At 32.0% G+C, this 20,978-nt stretch overlaps 7 protein-coding genes across 7 annotated transcripts; 5 read left to right on the forward strand and 2 right to left on the reverse strand.

Moving 5' to 3' along the window:
- Positions 1-1,860: 1,860 nt before the first annotated feature.
- Positions 1,861-4,610, reverse strand: ASCRUDRAFT_74553 (uncharacterized protein). The gene has a single exon (XM_020192734.1). It carries the CDS (start codon positions 4,591-4,593, stop codon positions 2,014-2,016), a length of 2,580 nt encoding a protein of 859 aa, XP_020049483.1. The 5' UTR covers positions 4,594-4,610; the 3' UTR covers positions 1,861-2,013.
- A 468-nt stretch (positions 4,611-5,078) lies between these two features.
- Positions 5,079-6,638, forward strand: MRS4 (Fe(2+) transporter). Its single transcript, XM_020192735.1, has one exon. It carries the CDS (start codon positions 5,275-5,277, stop codon positions 6,475-6,477), a length of 1,203 nt encoding a protein of 400 aa, XP_020049484.1. The 5' UTR covers positions 5,079-5,274; the 3' UTR covers positions 6,478-6,638.
- Positions 6,639-7,668: 1,030 nt separating this feature from the next.
- Positions 7,669-8,781, forward strand: HFL1 (Hfl1p; the record flags this gene model as incomplete). The annotated part of the gene is made up of 1 exon (XM_020190043.1): positions 7,669-8,781. A coding segment is annotated over one exon (1,113 nt), but the record flags the coding sequence as incomplete, so codon positions are not given.
- A 3,125-nt stretch (positions 8,782-11,906) lies between these two features.
- On the forward strand, positions 11,907-12,367 carry ASCRUDRAFT_127798 (uncharacterized protein). The gene has a single exon (XM_020188977.1). The coding sequence runs from the start codon at positions 12,063-12,065 to the stop codon at positions 12,312-12,314; it is 252 nt and encodes an 83-aa protein (XP_020049486.1). The 5' UTR covers positions 11,907-12,062; the 3' UTR covers positions 12,315-12,367.
- Positions 12,368-14,395: 2,028 nt separating this feature from the next.
- ASCRUDRAFT_74557 (uncharacterized protein) lies at positions 14,396-15,999 on the forward strand. The gene has a single exon (XM_020192736.1). The coding sequence runs from the start codon at positions 14,660-14,662 to the stop codon at positions 15,893-15,895; it is 1,236 nt and encodes a 411-aa protein (XP_020049487.1). The 5' UTR covers positions 14,396-14,659; the 3' UTR covers positions 15,896-15,999.
- Positions 16,000-18,432: 2,433 nt separating this feature from the next.
- Positions 18,433-19,883, reverse strand: PLN1 (Pln1p; the record flags this gene model as incomplete). Its single annotated transcript, XM_020192737.1, has 1 exon — positions 18,433-19,883. A coding segment is annotated over exon 1 (1,019 nt), but the record flags the coding sequence as incomplete, so codon positions are not given.
- Positions 19,884-20,504: 621 nt separating this feature from the next.
- Positions 20,505-20,970, forward strand: ASCRUDRAFT_6746 (uncharacterized protein; the record flags this gene model as incomplete). The annotated part of the gene is made up of 1 exon (XM_020191393.1): positions 20,505-20,970. A coding segment is annotated over one exon (466 nt), but the record flags the coding sequence as incomplete, so codon positions are not given.
- Between the last annotated feature and the right edge of the window lie 8 nt (positions 20,971-20,978).

A 20,978-nucleotide genomic window follows, 5' to 3' on the forward strand; every position in this document is an offset into this window, starting at 1 on the left:
TTTTTGACTGATTTTTTCTGATTTTTTGGTTGTTTTTTTATACTTTTTTATACTTTTTTTTGAACTGTATTCTTTTCATTTATTTAATTCTTTCCATTTTATCCAGTTCTTTAAAATTCCATTAAACATTCAATTTTCTTATCATTATCACTACTGTTGTCATTGTCTTGATCTCATATTTACTTCCTATTTACTTTATTTGTTACAATGATTTTAGACCATTCTGAATTACGTTCTCTTTAACAATTTCTTTTGATGAGTTGTTTTTTTAATATATATTCAATCAATTCTATCAAATCTACCAATTCTATCAATCCTCGTTTTTTTTTGTTCACTTTTCACTTTATATAATTATCGTATTCTCCTATTTAATGTAATTTGTGTACTTATTCTAGATTATCTTGATTTTTATTTACTTTATATTTATCGTATCAAAGTAAATATCTCAGGCAAAAACGTTATTAATTGAAGACAATTTAATTTTAATACATTCTGAATCCCACTATTTATATAATTATCTAATTTTCATGTAATTTTCATATAAGTTTTCTAATTTTTCTAGCTTTTCTAACTTTTATATAACTTTGATCAATAAATCTAACGTATCCAAATACTTTAAATTTCAAATTTGTTTACGATAAATTTTATTACTTTTTATGCTTTCAACACTTACTCCAAATAGAAAGGCTGAAGAAACCAAGAAATAAAACCACATTTAAATACTCACTGATTACTCTTCTCTTTATCATCCTTTTTTTATAGCCCCTCCCTTTTTTTGAGATAAAAGCAAAAAGAATTTAAATCCAATCAATTTTGTCATTATTGAACTAATTGGCTCCCTTTTTGCCTTGTTTGTTTTACACCCACTTCGTTGTTTTACTTACTTCTTACTTCTTACTTCTTGCTTTCTTGCTTCTTGCTCACTTTTTCTCTTTTTTTTTCTCTCTTTTTACTTTATTATTTCGTTACTTTTAACAAAATTTTGTCACATTTCAAAAATTATTTAATAACACTTATTTAATTATTATTTTATTATTATTTTACTGACTTCAAAAGTTCAAATTCCCAACGTTTTGATATAGTTGTGTGTTACTTTCTTCAATTTTTATTTTCTAATATTCAATTTGTTTTGTTAAAAGAAACAGTTCTTTGTTTCTTTTATTTAATTATTTACTCATTTAATTAATTTACGTTTTGATAACTTTCTACTTTTTCTTATATTTCGGCAATGTGTAAAATTTTTCTTTAACTGCTTCCAATTATCCTATCGTACAGTTTTTATATATATATATAAATATTCTTATACTATTTTGTATGTTATTTATAAAATTCACATTTTATTAATTTTGGTCTCTTGTAATTACACGCAAAAAAAAAGAAGCAGACAAATACATTTACCCAATTTAAATGATCCATTGGTTTAATTTTTTTTATGATGTTTTAATCTCAAAGAATATTATTATTCATCTTCTTTTTCTCAATCAAAAAAAAACAAAAAAAACGCCAAATGATTCATTTTACCCATTTCGATATTCGACTTGAGTCGATTAATAATTATGCTTCTAAAATAATGACAACCCGATAATTGATTATTTCATTAATTTGATATTGCAATTTGTTTTACTTGACATCAGTTAGTTTGAAACAAAAAAAAATCTAAATCACACTTTAATTTTCATGTTTGTCTTGAAGGTAATGAATAAATGAACTTTTTTTACTTATTGAATTATAAAATGAAAAGAACTCAAAATCAAGAATCATTACAAGATAAAATGAAAAATAAATAGACATAAATATAATTGTAAACATAAATGTAAATATGAAAATAAGTATAAATTAATGTATATATATATAAATGTTATAAAAATCATAGTGATAAGTAATGAATATGTATAAAGAATTAAAAAGTAGGTTTGATATGTTTAAGTTGGAATTTTCATCTCTCAATTTTTATAAGCTTCAAAATAAGTGTTTTTCTTTTTTTTCTTTTCCTTTTTTTTTTTTTTCATTTGCTTAATAATTGTCAACTAAAGAAGATAAGAAAGAGCTGAAAACCTCCTTATCTATTTGGTCCTCCTTATACAAGTCTTCTAAATGTGAAAGCATTCCTTGATAATTTGGATCATTTTTTAAGAAGGATAAATGTTTATTAAATTGAGTTTTTTCTTTATCAAGATTTAACCATGAAGAAAAGCATTTATCGTCATTTAATTTTTCATAAAACGAGCAAACATTATTTTGGATGTTGCTATCATTTAGGGCATTTTGGTTAAGAATATCTTTGTTGAAAAAGTTATTTAAATAATAATCTTTGTTTTTGAATTCGCCATTAACAATGTCATATTGGATTGAGCCATTGACAGCTAAGACTTTTCTTGTGTAATTTAGATTATCATTATTTTCAAAGCCTTTACTAGATAGGAGGACGTTAGTTTTCATTGAGCCAAAACCATGATTTCTCTTTGGTGAGATTATAAAAGTTGAATTACCCTTTTGTTCATTTTTCTTTTGGATTGAGAATTTGTCGTTATTCATGTTAATTTTGTGGTTGATGGCTTTGAATAGTTTGACAAAATATTTAATGTCGTAAGAATCGGAGATTGAGTCGAAATCCATTTGGATATTTAACGGATAAGTTGAAGTTGTGTTTAGTGAGATGGAGGAGTTGTAGTTATTGGATAGATAGTCTTTGTAGTTGATTAGACCAAAAGAGTTTTTGAATTCGATAATTGATAGGACAGATTGAGAATCAGCGTTTTTTTTGTAGTATTGGATGTTTGAGTTTTTGACATGACGATTGTTATCGATAATGACGGAGATGTTTTTATTGTTTTGCAAGTTGAAGTTCAATTTTGATTTTATGGAAAATTTATTTGACGAGTTGATAAATTGGGATAGGTCCTTTGAGGAGGAGTCGATTACGTTTGAGAAGACGTTGTTTGTGTTGTTTGTTGATAGGATTTTTCCATTTGAGTTTAAGATTTGATCATTTTGCCAGATTAGTAGATTGCCAGTTGTGATCCAGTTTTGGCCAATTGATTGGGGAGACATTTTGTTGCGGAGGCAGTTTGAGACTTCAATTTTGAGGTCGTTGATGTTTGACCAGAATAGAGGTAGGTAGGGAGTGAGGTCGAATTCAAGAGCCTTTAGATCGTAGGCACCAGTTGAAACCACTGGGGACCAGAGAGCAGGAGAGATACCACCTGTGAAGATCACAGGAGTAGGGTTTTGAATTGAGATGAGTTTGTTGTTCAAGTAGATGTTTATGAGTCTGCAGGGTCCATGGCCAAGTAGTTGATGGCCATTATCGGAGAATTTGTTTTTATAAGGGTCGAGGACGTTTGAGTACCAAAATTCTTCAGCAGCGTTGCCGGAGATGAAGAGGGCCAATTTGACTCTTGTTGTGTTTGAGGGTAATTTTTGGATTGGAAAGATGAGGTTTGAGGAAGGGAGGTAGACCAAGGGGGGTCTTGAGTTGATTTTCTTGTTGATGATGGGGATGATTTTGTTTGCCGGTTTGTTGTAGATGGAGAAAAGAGAGTTTAGGAGGATGTCACTGTTGTTTTGGTACAAGTTGAGGGTGTCTTCGTTAAAGTTGTCGTTGTTGTTGTTGCTGTTACTGTCAAGAAGGGAGATGGTGGATGGAGAAGAGGCTTTGTAGTAGTAGGAAGAGATGGAGATGTTGAATTTGCCAGTTAGTCTGCCGGTTAGGAGGTTGTCTAGCTGGAACATCAATTCCAATTGATCGTTTTCGAAGAGGGAAAGGTAAGTGGAGACGTCCTTTCTGAAGGAGGAGTGAATTCTGGAGTTGCCAGGTTCTGGAGTACTTGTTCTCCAGATTGGAATTTTGTTGAGATACAAATGGGCCAATCTGTCGTACTGGACGCCATTTGAGGTGATGTTGATTTCTAGTAGGATTTTGAAGAGGTTGTTGTCTTTGTAGAACTGGTAATCTGGGACAAGATTTTTTAGAACCGGTGGGATTATGGTGGAAATAGAGGGTTTGCCCCAAGAGTCACCAAAGGTGTAATTGAGCAAGAGAGGTTGAGTATGGAAAAGGGAGTAGTTTGCCAAATTGATTGGAGAGGAGACCTGGAAGATTTCCTTGACTGGGTTGGAGATGTTGTTGGAGTTGTTGATGTTGTTGAGGAAATCACTGGACAAAGAGTTTGGAGCAGCCAAGTCGAAATTTTCAAAGAACTTTCGTTGGGAGGCCTTGTTGGATAAGTCTAGTTTGTTCTTGTTGTAGTATTTGTTGTGGAAGAAGGGTTTTAGGTGACAGTTATGGACGAAATCGTGTTCTGTGGGAGGGTGGGAGTGAGGATGGAAAAAGGATAAGACAGGTGAGTAGTAGAAGACAACAAGAAGCAAGGAAAGGAGAAGGATCAGGTACTTTGTTCTTCTAGAATTGGGCAGGGAGCTGGAGCTGGAGCTGGAGCTGGAGGAGGTATGTTTCTCGTTGTGTTTCTCGTGGTAGTGGTGGGTGTAGAGGGGGTATCTGTGTCTGTGGCGCGAGGATATGGGCGAGTATCTGTCGGGAAAACCGGCAGCAGCCTGGTCGAAAAGCGTGTCTTCTTTGGAGTAGCTGGGCATTTGTGTTGCTTCTGCTGCTTCTGCTGCTTCTGCTGCTGCTTCGGAAGAGCCTTGTTATCGTTGCTATCGCATTAGGGCTCGGCTGTAGGGCTACTAGGGCTCGCACGGATTGGGTCTTCCGGGGTGCGAGATAGGCCCCGGACGCACTGTGGACGCACTGTGGACGTGTTCCGGATCAGCGCCACGGAGCTCCGTCCTGGGGTGTGTCTTATCGCACCAGACCCCCTGCTGCCAGCCCGGGGTGGGTTTGGCACAGACGGACATGGGCGGCCCAGTGGGTGTTGTTCGCGCGCGTAGGACCGGGGCCAGTACGGCTGGAGCAAACCCTCCAAGCACTGACAGGGTCTGGCCAGGGGTCTGGGTGTGAAAATTATGAGACGTTGGGTCTGGCGGTGGTGCTTTTGAGGAATTGCTGGAGATGCTTTTGGATTTGGTGCTGGATGAATTGAAAATTTTTTACGTTTTAGCTATTTTCTATAAATTGTCGATTATGTTTGATTTCATTTGATATCCTTCTTTCTGCTGGGGCTAGTTTAAATTGGTCATATATCTTCCTGTTCTTTTTTTTTTCTTTCTTTTCTCTTACCACTGCTGCCTCTTCTCATCTCTCCTCTACCATCTCTTCCCTTACTTCGATTTTTTCCTTCTGTTTCAAATCTTTCTCGACGCTACAACCTAAAAATGCCTTCGCAAAAGGTTCTCCAAAATCCTTCTGATCTAATTCCCATGTCCTCTAACAGCTCTCACTTGATAGAAATAGATTCCTCCTCCTCCTCCTCCTCCTCCTCCACATCCACATCCACATCCACATCCACATCTACACCCACCACCACCACCACATCTAGTGATCCCTCCATCGACCTCGCAAACAAAATCGAAATCGACTATGAGGCCCTCCCTGAGAACTCTCCCTTTGCTGCTCAATTGCTAGCTGGTGCCTTTGCTGGGATGATGGAACACACCCTCATGTTTCCAATTGACGCCATTAAAACAAGAATGCAGATAATGCCCACCATATCTCCCTCCAACATAAACAGCATCAGATTGCTCAAAAACCACATCCTCCCCAACAGTATATTCGCCTCAATAGCAAAAATATCCTCCCAAGAAGGCACCTTTGCGCTTTGGAGAGGTATCTCCTCTGTTATCTTGGGCGCTGGTCCTGCCCATGCCATCTACTTTAGTGTCTTTGAAAACACAAAGACTTTCCTCGTCAACCATCTCATAAACTCAGACAAAAAGGTCCCCCAACACATCAACACATCCAACAAATCCTTCATAACCGACGAAAACCACCCTTTAATCGCTTCTCTATCTGGTATCTGTGCTACAACTGCTAGCGATGCCCTAATGACTCCCTTCGATACCCTCAAACAAAGAATGCAGGCCATCAACTACAACGCCAATGCCATTCCAAAGAAAAAGATCAACCTCTTCCAATTGTCAAGGCAAATCTACAAAAACGAGTCCATAAAGGCCTTCTACATATCCTATCCCACAACTTTACTTTTAAACATCCCCTTCGCTGCCATAAATTTCGGTATCTACGAATACTCCTCCTCAATTCTAAACCCAGACCACAACTACAACCCTCTATTGCACTGTATCTCTGGTGGTATTGCTGGTGCCTTTGCTGCTGCAATCACAACCCCCCTCGACTGTATCAAAACAATCCTACAAACAAGAGGCCTCTTATTCCACCAAAACAACGAAAAAATATACAGAATCGACGGCTTCAAAGATGCCTTCATCTACATCAAATCTTCAAATGGTCACTACTCAAACTTTTTTAAAGGTCTAAGACCAAGAATTCTCTTCAACATCCCTAGTACTGCCATATGTTGGACTGCCTATGAAATGGCAAAAGCATATTTAATTTCCTAATCATGATAATATCATACAAATATAATAAAAATATCTTATTCTCATCACATTCACATCACATTCACATCTTGTTAATAATTTCTCCTAATTTGACTTTAAGTTTCCTCAATTTCAAAAAATAAATATTTCAAAAAATAAATAATTCAAAAAAAACAAAAAAAACTCAAAAAATTTAAAAATAATCAAAAAAATCAAAAAAAATCAAAAAAATACTATAAAATACTATAAAATATCTTAAAAAAAAACCTCATTAAAAAAAAATATTTTAATCCAATAAAATCCACTTCTAATTTTCTATTTTTTTTTCCCCATTTTTTTTTCATTTAATTTATATTTATAATTTATAATTTTTAGAATTCAAAGAGAAACAGAATAAAATATAATTTCCAGAAAATATTCATTATCTATTTATCTAATTCTTTTTCTATTGTTTTTACCTCTTCTCATTCTCTATCATTCGAATCTCCATTCACTAATCTTTTTTCTTGATTTTTTGTCTCGTTTTTATTTCTATTCTTACTCTTTTATTCTCATTTTATGACTCTTCTACTTTTATTCACTTCTGTTACGATTTTATTCTATATAAATATATAAAATTTATATTATATTATATCATCCTATTGCTCTCCATTCGTGTAGCTCTCTATTTACTTATTTTCCTATTCGCGTGTAAATCCTTCGTTTGTCCCAACATTTCCTTCCTTCTCTCTTCTCTTGATCAATATCTATACTGCTTTCATCCACTTTTCTTCCTATTCTATTCTATCTCTACATTTCCAATAGAGCCCTCTAGCTCTTGTTCTGGTTTGTTCTGGTTTACTCTGCAAAGTTCTGGTTGCTCTTTTTGCACTTTTATGCTGTTTTGAGTGGCTCCCTCCACCTTTGCCTTCATTTCTCCTACTTGCCTAGATATAATATTTATTATCAATTTTATTATCTGTCATAACCATAATCATAATCATAATCATAATCACAACCACGACCATACTTATACTCCCTATTGTTTCATTCTCTGCTCTCGACTTCTCATTCTTGCTTCCATCTCATATCATCTCAAGCCTTATATCGTTTCACTAACAAATGACTTTAATTCTACCTTTGTATGTTCTCATTTTCTTTTAATGTTGTTTTTTTCTATCTGTTTTTTTACTAACTAATCTTCTTGTTTTATTTTCTTCCTTTTTTGCTAGGTATATTGTCGTAATATGTGGGATAAGTAGTTTTTTGGCTGTAATCATTTCATTAACCTCCATATCTTTACATCTACTAAATTACAGAAAACCTCTACAGCAAAGATTAATCAACAGAATTCAAATGATATTGCCCTTATACGCTTTATCTTGTTTTCTAAATCTAATTGCTCCGAATATATCAAAATACATCGAACCAATAAGAGAAATCTACGAATCCTTTGTGATTTATACATTCTTCACCTTACTAACTGATATCCTAGGTGGCGAGAGAAATATCATAATCTTCACTTCAGGCAGAAAACCAATTGCTCATCCTCTTCCTTTTAGCTTGTTTTTTAATCCAATTGATATCAGTGACCCTTACACTTTTTTGTCAATTAAAAGGGGCATCCTACAATACGTTTGGATCAAACCAATCCTATGTTTATTAATTGCAATCACTGAATTCTTTGGTTGGTACGATGTAAACGATTTATCCATTTGGAGCTCTTATCTCTGGCTAAATATCGCCTACAATTTCTCGGTCTCCTTATCTCTATACAATCTAGCCATCTTTTGGAAATGTCTTTATAATGATTTGATGCCTTTTAATCCATGGGGAAAATTCTTATGTGTTAAATTGATCATTTTTGCTTCTTATTGGCAGGGAATAATCTTGGGAATCTTGAATTATCTAGGTTATCTCGATAATATTAAAAATGATACAGATATCGATTTGCCCAAAGAACCTGAATCAAATGAATACAACTTATCCACTTCTATTCAAAACGCTTTATTATGCGCTGAATTAATCCTATTCGCAATTGGCCATTGGAAATCTTTCACCTACAAGGCATTTGATTTCAAAACTTTGCCAAATTCTTGTAGACTAACATTTAAAATGGCATTAAAGGATTCCTTTGGTATTGGTGATTTGATTTATGATTTTAGAGTAACTTTTAACGGCTCAAGCTATGATTATAAAAATTTCGATAGCGTCGAAGCCTTAATTAGTCATCCTTCATCATCTTCAAGGTATGCCAGATTAAACAAAGGTTTAAGATATTATGATGGCGGTAAACATAAATATTGGTTGCCTGATAGAAACGAAATTATGAATTCTGATCAAAATTTCGTCATTGATTTTAATAATTATAATAATTATAATAATAGTAACAATGAAAATAAATCACAAACCTCTTCCAATAAGATTAGTTCAAATAAATCAATCTATAAACAATCTTATTTGCTTCCTATAAATTTACAAAGATCTGATTCATGTTCATCTTCAAAGACTGCTTCAAGTTTTCACTCCAAAAATATTAATATTAATTCTAATAATGATTCAAACATAAATGATTCTAGTATCAATATAAGTATGAATCAAAATCAAACTCCAATTTCAAATCTCAATCCTAATTCAAATTCAAATTCAAATCAAAATTCTAATTCAAATTCGAGCTCAATCACTTATTTAAATCCAATTGATGACGTTAGAAAACCAATTTTAAAATCCATTAGTCAAACTGATGTCACGAAATTAAACCCTTCACCTCTAAAGAAAAATAAATCAAAGTATCCAAAACCTCACTTAAAATCTCAAATGCATTCATATGTTTATCAACATAACCTGACTTCCTCAATGTCAAGCGTAAAAACTATTGATGCTTATTCAGATGGTCTATCAGCTTTAAAAGCATTTGGACTTGTTCCCGAGGAATTTGAAAAGGATAATAAATTATATCTCAAGGCTAAAAGATTAAGACCATTCGGTGATAAAAATTATCCTGTTATTTATGATGAAATTTCTCACGTCTACAGTCCAACATTAAACAGATTAAGAGAACAAGCATTGCATAAACAAGGACTATCAGTTCCTCAACAGCCGACCAAATTTAGTATATTAGATGAGTATAATTTGTACAATACTTATGGAAGTACGAACGATTCTAACGAGCCATCCTTTTACAGAAATAACAAGTTCCAGGTTTAATTATTTTTTTTTTCCAACTTGATCATATGCTGAATAATTGGTTCAACGACTTATTTATTCGCTCATTTACTCATTTATAAATTTTTATCTCAATTTCAGATTTTCTAATTTTCCAATTTTTCAATTTTCAAGTTTCATATTTTAACAATTCTATTTGTATTTTTTTACTATTGATAATTTATAAATTCTCTCTTTTTACTCTTTTCTTTTTGCAAATTATAATATTCTTTTTAGTTCTCTCTTTCACTACCTTATAATTGATTAAATTTTTTTTTTAATGAATCTTTTTTTAATAATCTTTACATTTGTTTTATTCACTTTAGCTATATTTTAAGGATAAATTTTGTTACTATTATTGTCATATTTTCAAGTATTCTCAAGTATTTTACTTTATTTTGTTTTGTTTTGATTTTCTTATTTTATTTTATTTTATTTTATTTTATTTTATTTTATTTTATTTTATTTTATTTAGATCCTTTGGTTATATTCCATTATTTTAGGCTAGTTTTATTCATTTATTTCCGATCATTAATACAAAAAATACCTGTTAGACTAAAGAGAACGAGTGAAAAGGCTAACGTCCCACAATAATGTCAATAAAGTGTCAACGAAGTTGTCAATTGCACATTTCTCAGACCATGCTCGAGCTATGGCTGGATAATCTCACCAACATTACGCAGCTTCAAACGTGTACTAAAAAACAAGCCCAAATGTGTCAAAGTCGCTGAGACTAAATCGTTTTAATGACGAGAAGAGACTATGCATGTCTGTGCGCGAGTGCGTTTGATACACGTAATTTCACGTGGGATTATGTCACATCCGCATGATATGCGTCTTCCCGCAGTATGGTCAAGTTTGGAGACGAGCATTGGAGATATAACCATTTGGTCGTGGTATTATTAGGGAGGGCTTGTGAATGAGTGCTGATGGTGAGGGTGAAGAGGGAAAGCGAAGAGGGAGAGCAAAGAGTGGGCTGTCGCTAATATGGTTACTTGTATTTGGCAAAAATAGAAGTTAAAAAACAAAACAGGAAAAGGGAGAGGTGAAAATTGAATTTGGATTGACATTTTCAATTTAGTTTTTATTCGCCTTAATGAAATATAGTGAAATGTTAAAAGTTGCAATGAATGATAACTACACTAGTAGGAAATTAAAGCTTTTTTTTGAATTTTTGACGGATTTTAATTTTGATGATATGAGCAGTAAATTAGCAAAAAACAAGAGTTGGACAAATTGAAAGCGACGGATTGTGGGCAACGAGGAACTAAAAAAGTGAGAGTGTTAGGTAAATAATAATATTAAACAAATAAATGGGAAGTGCAAGTTTTATGTCAATATTATTTTATCAAATTGGACAGAACGGAAATTGGACAGAATGGAAACTGGAAATTGAAAATTGGAAATAAGAATTTAGAATTGGGATGATAAAATGTGGCTAAACTTTGTTAACAGAATATACAAAACTAATGTTGCTAGATCAGTAGATTGATAAAAACCTCGATATGGCTGATATGAAACAATAGAATTCTGTGATACATTGCATACATAGAATGTAGAGAAACATTTCGAAAAACATGTAGAAAAACGTGGTTTTGGTGGTTAAAATTTCACCTAAAGTATTTTAATTATTGTAGCTGTTTTAGGTATCAATTGTTTTAATTATTTTAATTATTTTGCTTATTTTTGGATTTATTTTTGAGCCCTGTTTATATAAAATTATTATGTTCAAGTATTATTTTCAACATTTCTTGCACCTTGTTTGATTAAAATTATTCATTTCCACAATTATTGAATAAATTGAATATGAATAGTTTTACAAAATATGACAAGCAATTTTTTGATAATTTTTTAATTTTTAATTTTTAATTTTTGATTTTTGATTTTCAATTATTAATTTTAATTTATAATTTATAATTGTTAATTGTTAATTTTTAAATTCTCAAAAAAATATACTTTGGTTGAAATAAAATTTTCTGATTCCGATTTCCCCCTCTAAATAGATCAATGTAGGTGATTGTAAATAGGTGTGGTTAAACCTTAAGTTGGTATCAGATAATTATCTATAAAACAAGTAAGATTGTATGAGACTTTTAAAATTGCTGTTAAATAAAACTCAAATGAAATCAAGTGAAATCCAAGGAAATGCAAAAACAAGATAATAGAAAGTAAAAAAAGGTTTAAATAAAATCATGTAGTGTAGGATTATTCAAATGAATAACCATTGACAACTGATGATTTGTTGCTCGTTATCATCAACTGCTGTGATAATCACTATTTATCAAGATATAGCTCCGAGAGATTTTCAGTTATGAACATGAACATGAACATAAAAGTGCAAGATTCCTGGAGCATGCCACGGCGACCAATCAGAAGAAGGCATCAGAAAAGCCTATCACGATAAGTGGATTCTGACCCAAAGCATGTTATCAGAAACAGAGCAGTGTTGGGGGTTTCAGATAGGAGCAGCAAAGGAGCCGGCGATGATTGGCTGGAGAGGTCTCGCCGGAGAGCAGGTCCAGAGCAGGAGTCGGTCCGGAATGTGCTGGAGGTTTGGTGGGCGACTTTGCAGCAGCTTCCTCACAGGCAGCAGAAAAGGGCCAGGAAATGGCAATGGAAATGGGAGAGGGAAACCCAGTCCGCGTTGCGCAGGTGTAGCGGTGAACCTTAGATAAGGACAACTCTAAAGCCTGCATTAAATGACCAAACCTTCAGCTGTTTTCGCCCACCAAACTTCCAGTTTTTGTGCACCTTTTGTGCACCTTACAAAAACGCTTTATCTTAATCAAGTGCCTTCAGAGGTTTGGGCTGATTGGGCTGATTGGGCTGATTGAGCTTTAAGCTGATTTCTAGATTTGCTGTGGTGTACGATCTGTGAACTATATTGCAATAAAGAGGAGATGTTTCTTTTGCCAGGGCTGTATTGTTATTTTGTCTTGCTACACTCAACTCTGTTGATACCATTCGCACTATTGACCAGAACTCTATCGGTATCATTAACATTACGAAACCACATTGTGCTGAAGGAATGGTGAGACACAGACCATGGGCCAACATGGGTTTGGTATATGATCCAGAAGGATCATGAATTGTAATCAAAATTAGAATTAGAATCAGAATTGAAATTAAAATTAGAACCAAAATCATTATTGTAGGAAAATAGCAATCAAAAGACAAATAATCATACATTATTTTTATTATATTTTTATTATATTTTTATTATTATTATTAGCACATAAAAATAGCTAGCAGTATTTCTAATATTAGAGATACTAGAATATTAGAAATATAAACATAAGACAAATCCAATGCCAGTCGATAGACATTTATCTATTGTTACTACAGTCAAAATAGAGTGCTACAGATTAAAGATATTTTAGACCGGCTCAAGATTATTCAGCTTGATGTAATAGAAAACATATCTAATCAATGCATTCAGAAAGATATCCAGACTCAAGAAATCAGTGGATATTGGACTATGGACAGATATCATTTCAATAAACAGTGGCCAGTAAATAGAAGGAGATTACCAGTTACAAGTAAAACCCAAGCAAAGTAGCCCACAATTGTCAGTAAAGTCTATCCCTTTATTGTGAATTCTAATTGCAAACCATAAACACAATTCTTTTTTGTTTTTTCTTATTAATGTATACTTCCCTTTTGTGCAATTATAACTGCATATGTTATTAGGCGATGCTCGTTTTGTTTCTTTCTTTTGCTTGCTTTCTTTTGCTCTCCTTTCTCTCCCACCTCTGTCGCAACTGCTCCTTCAGCTCCTTTCCTCTGAACAGAGTGAACAGAGTCGCCTGCACCTGATAAAAGGGGTGTTGGAGCTGTCTGGAGCTGTCCGTCGATGAAAGGTGCCTAATAACAGAGACGCCTCGTCCGTAGCGAGCGCTCGGTTGTCGAACACGCCGGGTAACGATGCCCGCCTGTTATCAGAGACACCTTCCAGATCAAAAGGCCAATATGTTCCGATTCTGCAGCACGCACCAAATGTGAACAGATTCCACAGCAGCTTTGAGGTATATGGAAAGAATGGTGCTGGAAGAGTAATCTGTAGCCAATCCACAGCTCTTCCAGATGCTTTGGTTGTTTTGCAGGCACTTTGTAGCACTTTGTATTACTTTGTAGGCTTTTGATAGTTCAGGAGTGCAATTCCTGGTCTGCTCAGAAACTTGTTTTCCCTATTTGCAATGTCCCAATATATTGTCAATTTGCAACGCTTATGGTTATAAATACTACTAAATAATATTAAATAATAAATGTTTTCTAATGTCATACTCTTGATACTCAATTTCATAATCTCTCACTAATTTTGATACGATTTGGATTTCACAAAAAAATGATATCAATAATCTATTAAATTTTATTACTTTCCCTAAAGTTTGTTTTTAGATTATTGTAAAAAAAATTGTGAATATGTTTACAGTTCAAGCTGCTTTTAACTTTTAGCTTTTGGATTTACATGAATTCAATTTTTGTCTGAATTCACTTTTTTTTCTTTAGCTTTTATTAAAAAACCAAATATGTTATTTTGATTTTTTTTGATTTTATTTTACTTTATTTTACTTTGCTTTATTTTTATTTGGTTTTTGATTTTTGATTTTTGAACAATTTTCTTTTATCAATTTTAAACATCAATTTTATTTCTTAAGATTCCTTCTAGTTTATCTTCAACTGCACAATCACATATAAGCAGTATTATTTCACTTGTAATTTATTTTAAACTTCTATATTGTTTTTCTTGCTTCTGTTGTTTTTTGTTTTTTATTATCTTCCCTTAGCCTGATATCCTATTGTTAGTCTCAATTTATATAGATCCAGATCTATTTAATTTTCTTCTATTCTATTTCATAATTAATTAATTAATTAATTTCATCTCGCTTTATTGTCTCTTTTTTTCTTTTTGCTTGTTCTTTTATTCTCTGATCTCTATGACTATAATCACATACCACTAATTTCCATATCTATCTACTTTTTCTTCTGACTCTTTTGCTTATCAACCAATCTACTCAAAATGTCAAGTACAAACACTGCTAATCCCTTTTCCACTGAACTATCTGATCCATCTTCTCACTTTGCCTTCCCACCTTTTGAAAATAAACCTTCCAACTCTCTTCTGTTGCCTTTGCCCAATCTGTTGAATAAATCCCAAAATCCTTCAAACACTTTTAACCAATCTTTCAATAACCCTTATTCCTATTTTAATCCCGTTGCTAATAACAACTCTGCCAACATGAACAACAACAATAACAACAACATGAATAACATTAACAATCTCAATAGCAACATGAATAACATCAATGGTCTCAATAACCTTAATAACGCCAACAATAACAATAATAATAATAACCCTAATGGCTTGACCATAAACACAATCAACGGCGACCTCGATTTAAAATCAAGATACCCATTGAAGAATTCTTATGATCTATCCAAATCTCCCACCGATAAACGTCCATTGGAGAAAAAAAAGAGACCAAGAAGAAAACACGATGAAATTGAAAGAGTCTACATGTGTAAATGGAGTGGTTGCACAAAAGGTTATGGCACTTTAAACCATCTTAATGCTCATGTTTTAACTCAAAACCATGGTTTGAAGAGAAAACCTGAAGAATTCAGAGAAATCAGAGCACAGCTCAGAGAAAGAAGAAAGAAAGCTGCTGAATCTTCAAAATTGCAACAAAAGGAAAGAGCAAACTCTTTACCAAGTCTATCTGAAAACTCCCTTCCTTTGAATTCAATTCCAAACTCTTATAATCCTCATAATCCTTCGCTACCAAACGACCTCATATACAACACAAACCCTCCTTCTTCCTTCTCTTTACTAACTCCTCCCTCTTCAAAGTCAAACATGCCCACTTTAAACAACTACAACCAACCTTTCTATAAAAACGATTCTCAAATGATAATAGGCCAAACCAATTTGACTCCATATAGTCTTTTGGATGACTATTCCTCATCTCAAAATAATACCTCTTCTCTTGCCAATAACACCAATAACCCAAATTACATTAACAATTATAACAACTTCAAGTTCCCTACAACCACAAACTCCTACCCAAATTCCTTTTCTGCTAACCACTCTTCTAATATTTCTACTACTGCCAGCAATTCTCCACTATCCTCAGTATCTGGTGCTTCTTATTCTTATGATAACTCATACAATCAAAACTCGAATTTGGCCTACAATTATGGCTCTTCCTCGCAAAATTTTAACTATGCAAATTCAAATCTCAACTCTCGTCCATAATCGACCAAGTTGGTTTTAACTTATCTTATCTAATCACTCTCTTTTTTTTTTCTTTCTTTGTGTTTCTAATTATGATCGTTCTATTTTATTTTATTTTATTTTATTTCATTTTATTTTATTTTACTTTTATTTTTTCATTGTTTTTTTTGTCTTTTTTTTAATGTTGGTTTATTTTCCCTTTCCCTCTTTAACTCTAATTTTTTTTTCCTTTACATGTTTTGGTCAATTTTTCATATTAGTCATTTTTTATTTTTTATTTTTTTTCTTAGAATATGAAAAAAATTGGTATTTTTCAATTCTATTTCTGTTTTTTACAAGTTTAATTAGATTTTTAGGTGCTTTGCTAATATTTAATATATTTTATTATCTGATTTTGATATTCCTCTTTAAATTTTCCTACCTTTTTTTTTTTTTCTTAATTTACTACTTAATTATTTAATTTTTCAATTTGGCATTTATTTAATTTTAATTGATAATTTTACAATTCATAATCTAATTTTTATTCAAGTAATAGCGAAAAGTAGGAATTCACGTATGTTGATTGATTCTGAATAACTGTAAACTATTCAATTATTGACTTATTGATAACAGATTTAAAGGTTTTCTTTTAATTAAATGAATACTTTTAAATACTTTTAAATCTCTTTTAAACATGCATTGACAGTATCTGTATGGGTTAAGAGAATAATTATCCACAACAATAGGCTAATCTGTAGGTAAATAAAACCAAGTATTAAACTATCAATATTCTGATGATAAACTAATGTGCAAATTTAACTGGAAATGAGAAAAGGCTAGTAAATAGGTAAATAAGCAGAATTTTAGACTGAAATTCAAACATTTTTATGAAGGAATTCATAAAAAGTAAATATTCATAATTCAACATCAAACAACTACTAATGCAAGTGTAACTGCTTCATGAAAAGGTAGTCAAGAGTACGTAATTGGTTATTCATAATTATATTTATTGAAGGCAAAAAAGAGTAGTGAAATAAGATAGAGTAAAACAATATATAAAATAAAATAAAATAAAATAAAATAAAATAAAATAAAATAAAATAAAATAAAATAAAATAAAATAAAATAAAATAAAATAAAATAAAATAAAATAAAATAAAATAAAATGCTTAAACAGTACAATAATTATCAATAAAAAGATAAGATAATAAAATATCAGGCTTGGGTCTATTGAAGTATTTGGTCAAATTTGTGATATTCCAAAAACACAAAAATGCACTAATTTAGTTTAGAGGTATTTTTTCAGCTGATAATTAAAATAAAAATAAGAATAAAAATAAAAAGAAAACAGAAATTTGATAAGATCTTTTTTTTTCTTAGTTAGAAAATTCGTAAGTAATAAAAAATGGACTTACAACTCAAGGAAAAACTTGATAAAATGGAAACTTGCAAAATTTTAGCTGCTCCTCACTTTTCTTATCTTTCGATGAGTTATGATTTAAACTCATTCAAATAAATATAAAAATGGTGTTGTGTTGTATTATTCTGTGTTTGATTTTAATTTGTCTCCTGCTATTATATGATAAAATCAAAAATTACGAAAAAGAATTGCTAAATAGATTGCAAAACCGTGAAAAGTTATTCAGATTAATTGCTGTGCATCACTTTTTTCGCAAAGTTAGTGGTGGTGATGATTATCCTTTATTGAGTAGTGTTTCATTGGTGTTCATTGAATTTGAATTCTACAAACATTGACCCATATACATAATATATATGAGGTACTGATTTACTTAATAGCAAACAAAGAAAAAACAAAAAACTAATCCAATTTAATTTAATTAAGTATTGGTAAATAGAAAAAAAATATTTGGTGATCTAATTTCAAGTTATTAAGTTATTCTTATCACAATTTAAATCTTTTTTTTACACAATTTGGTTACTGAACAAAGTCAAATTCTAGTAGCAAATCAAAAAAAACCAAAAAAAATAAGATTTGTAGATATTGTATTCAGTAAAATTTTGTAAAATTAACCAAAAAATAGGAAACAACAGCAAAATTTCTGGATAAAGGAAGTGATGATAACTGTAAAATTATAATTTCCATTCAAAGGATTACAAAACATTTCCATAGATGATGGTTATTGTTTTCTCTGGGTTTTCTCAGCAGTAATTTGTGAGTTGTTTAAGTTACTCTCATTCTAAAGCGCTCTTGGATGTGGGAGATATGTGATACTGTCTGCAAATCAGGGACACTAGTGAGATAACTTTAATCCAGCAGACTAGAATCAACAACAGCAGCAAACTTACCTCATTTCTAGAGACAAGTAGCACAGTTGTGAGTATATTAACCATCGAAGCGACCATCGCTGGAGACCAAAGTCTGATTCCAAGCTGATTCAAATCTCGCCCATTTTTCTTTTCTTATCAATTTGTCCTCGCCTTATCAAAACCGAGCTGATAAGCGCAGATCCGGCCCAGAGGAAACCGGAAATATCCAGGTCACATGCAGTACGTAGAAAACCCTGGCATGACCTGTTGGAGCCCTAGTATAGAGCTCTACTGAACGGCCCAGAGACTGATGAGATGCGAACTAAGGTATTTAGATTTAGTTTATAGTATATAAAACGAAAATGAACACTCGACAAAGACACAGAAAACACAGACAAACCCAGGGGGTCAATTGAGCCCATAAAAAAGAACTGAACCATGAAATAAAACCAGATAGTATAGAGATGTGACGGAAAATTTATATTCTCTAAATCAACCAAATCATATATGTATACGTAAAAATATAGTAAAGAGCACTACGATATCAGCAGGCTTAATTAACAGCAGACGCATCAGTTGGAGCCACCGGAGCATCAGTTGGAGCATCAGCTGGAGATGATTCTGAACTTTGGATTTTCCCAACAAATGAATCCAAGTTATTCTTAGTGTTGTCAATGACTTCGTTAATCTTATCGTTGACTTGAGTAAGCTTTGATTCCAATGTAGCTTTTAAAGGAGTAACAAGAGGATTTAATACTGTGCTGAATTCATTTGACAAATCGGTTCCAGTCAATTTAATGGCTTTTGACTTTGAGTTTTCAGAGATTTTTAAATTTTCAGCATAAACATTATTAATATGATCAGATAATTTTCTTGGAACTTGAGATAGTTCTTGAGATTTGGCGGATGCAATTGGTTTGACTTTTTGATAAGCTGAGGAAGCCAATGCATACATTCTTAGGACTTCATCATCATCTTCATTAATACTAGTTTTTTCATTAGTTGTTACATTTCTCTTTTTTAAAGCTGTTCCTTCTTCGTTATTGTCAGAAGGCAAATAGCTATTGATGAAAGATTCTAATTTATCATTGACTGGAGAAACAACGGGATTGACTTTTTTTAAAACATTTTTTTTTTCTTTATCCTTATAAGTTTTAACATCATTAACAGACTTGTTAAATAAATTTTTCAAATAAGTAACAAAATCATTCAAGACTAAGCTTGGTTTAACATTTTTCAAATCATCAGAATTCAAACTTTTTAAATTAGGAAAGTTGCTATCTAACCCTTTTTCCAAAACAAAATCATTAAAAATTTGATCAAATTGACTGATATAAGTAACCAAAAACCCCTTATAGTTTGATGGAATCTTTTTAGATACGTTATCTAATTTATCCTTGACTTCGAATGATGATAAAAATGATGAAAGGTAAGCAACAAAACTTAAGGATGTTAAGTAATTGACCAATTCGTTGAATATTGGATATGTTTTTAAATGATCTAATGATTTAGTTGGGATTTCAACTGAATTTGAAGAACTGGAAGCGACCTCTGTAGTTGGTTCTGGATTAGACATCTTGAATTTGGCAAACTATTGGTATTAAAATAAAGCAAATAATTTAGAATTGAACAGTATTTGAGCAGAAAATAATTGAATAGAAAATGAAAAGAAGTATTTGTAATAAAGAAAACTAGTCGACCTTAAAGACAGCTCAGGAATTGAGTGATTTATATAGCGATACACAGCATAAGATGATTTTTAGCACACTAAACCATTTTCATGTGCTAAACGCTCCTTGTTCTTTGTATCAGTTTTTTCTGCTTCCTTCGAGAGCTTTGCCCTTTTGGTCCCGGTTCTTTCACATGCAAAAACAAAGGCTCGGCCTCTAAAACCAGCGACGTGGACGCAATCACGCAATAAACATGACTAAGCACACGTGCGCTTAGTCATTACTTTTTTATTTTTATTTTTATATCTCCTTGCTTTCCTAATTCGGATTTCAAACAACTTCGATGAAACCTCTGGTAATAATCTACAACCACTGTTTGAAATGCTGAATTTCAACTGGTATATTACAGTTTGCTCTTTGCACTATTTGCTGAATTGTATCACACAACTCAGCACATTCCCTCAATAGTACTCATCTTGACAAATGTATTTTCCCAGACGAAGTCGAGTTTCCTATTCGGACTACTAGTAAAACAAACAGATGGTCCCAAACATGAACTTCAAATTGTTTTCAAAATAATGCAATGTTTTTCCAAATTTATAAATAAACATTGAATTGTCTGGTTTTTTTCTAACTTCTGTTTTACACTATTCGTGCTCTCTTTTTTTAGTTTTCTTATACATTATTATTTCATTTTGGTGACGGGGTAAAACATGAAGTGTTTTTTACTTGTTTTTTTTGTCTTGAATTTAACATTCAAAATATCCTTAGCTACATCAATTAATATATCCATCAATCATCAAACGTCACTACTAAACAAAATTAAAACGAGTTTATACAATTTTTCCAATGCCAATAACATAAATGTTAATTTATGGAACCAATTTAATTTATCGGAAAAAGTAAAAATTGCAAGCCAACTTTCATCAGTAATTGAAAGTGATAAAAATGAAACAACAGATAAAGAATTTAATAATAATCTAAAAAATGATAAGAATTTATTAAAAAGATATACAAATTCCACTGATTCGCCATTAAAATCTTTAGGAATTGACACTGGTGTCAATCAATATGCAGGTTACTTGGATATCGTCTCTGAGGATAAACATTTTTTCTATTGGTTTTTCGAGAGCAGAAACGACCCTGAAAACGAACCTTTGATTTTATGGTTGAATGGTGGTCCTGGA

Source organism: Ascoidea rubescens, assembly GCF_001661345.1.
Source record: "Ascoidea rubescens DSM 1968 unplaced genomic scaffold ASCRUscaffold_2, whole genome shotgun sequence".
NCBI lineage: Eukaryota > Fungi > Ascomycota > Saccharomycetes > Ascoideales > Ascoideaceae > Ascoidea > Ascoidea rubescens.

Coding starts and splice junctions, on each gene's coding strand:
- ASCRUDRAFT_74553 (XM_020192734.1), bottom strand. CDS start 4,593: ATGCCCAGCTACTCCAAAGAAGACACGCTTTTCGACCAGGCTGCTGCC.
- MRS4 (XM_020192735.1), top strand. CDS start 5,275: ATGCCTTCGCAAAAGGTTCTCCAAAATCCTTCTGATCTAATTCCCATG.
- ASCRUDRAFT_74557 (XM_020192736.1), top strand. CDS start 14,660: ATGTCAAGTACAAACACTGCTAATCCCTTTTCCACTGAACTATCTGAT.
- ASCRUDRAFT_127798 (XM_020188977.1), top strand. CDS start 12,063: ATGTTATCAGAAACAGAGCAGTGTTGGGGGTTTCAGATAGGAGCAGCA.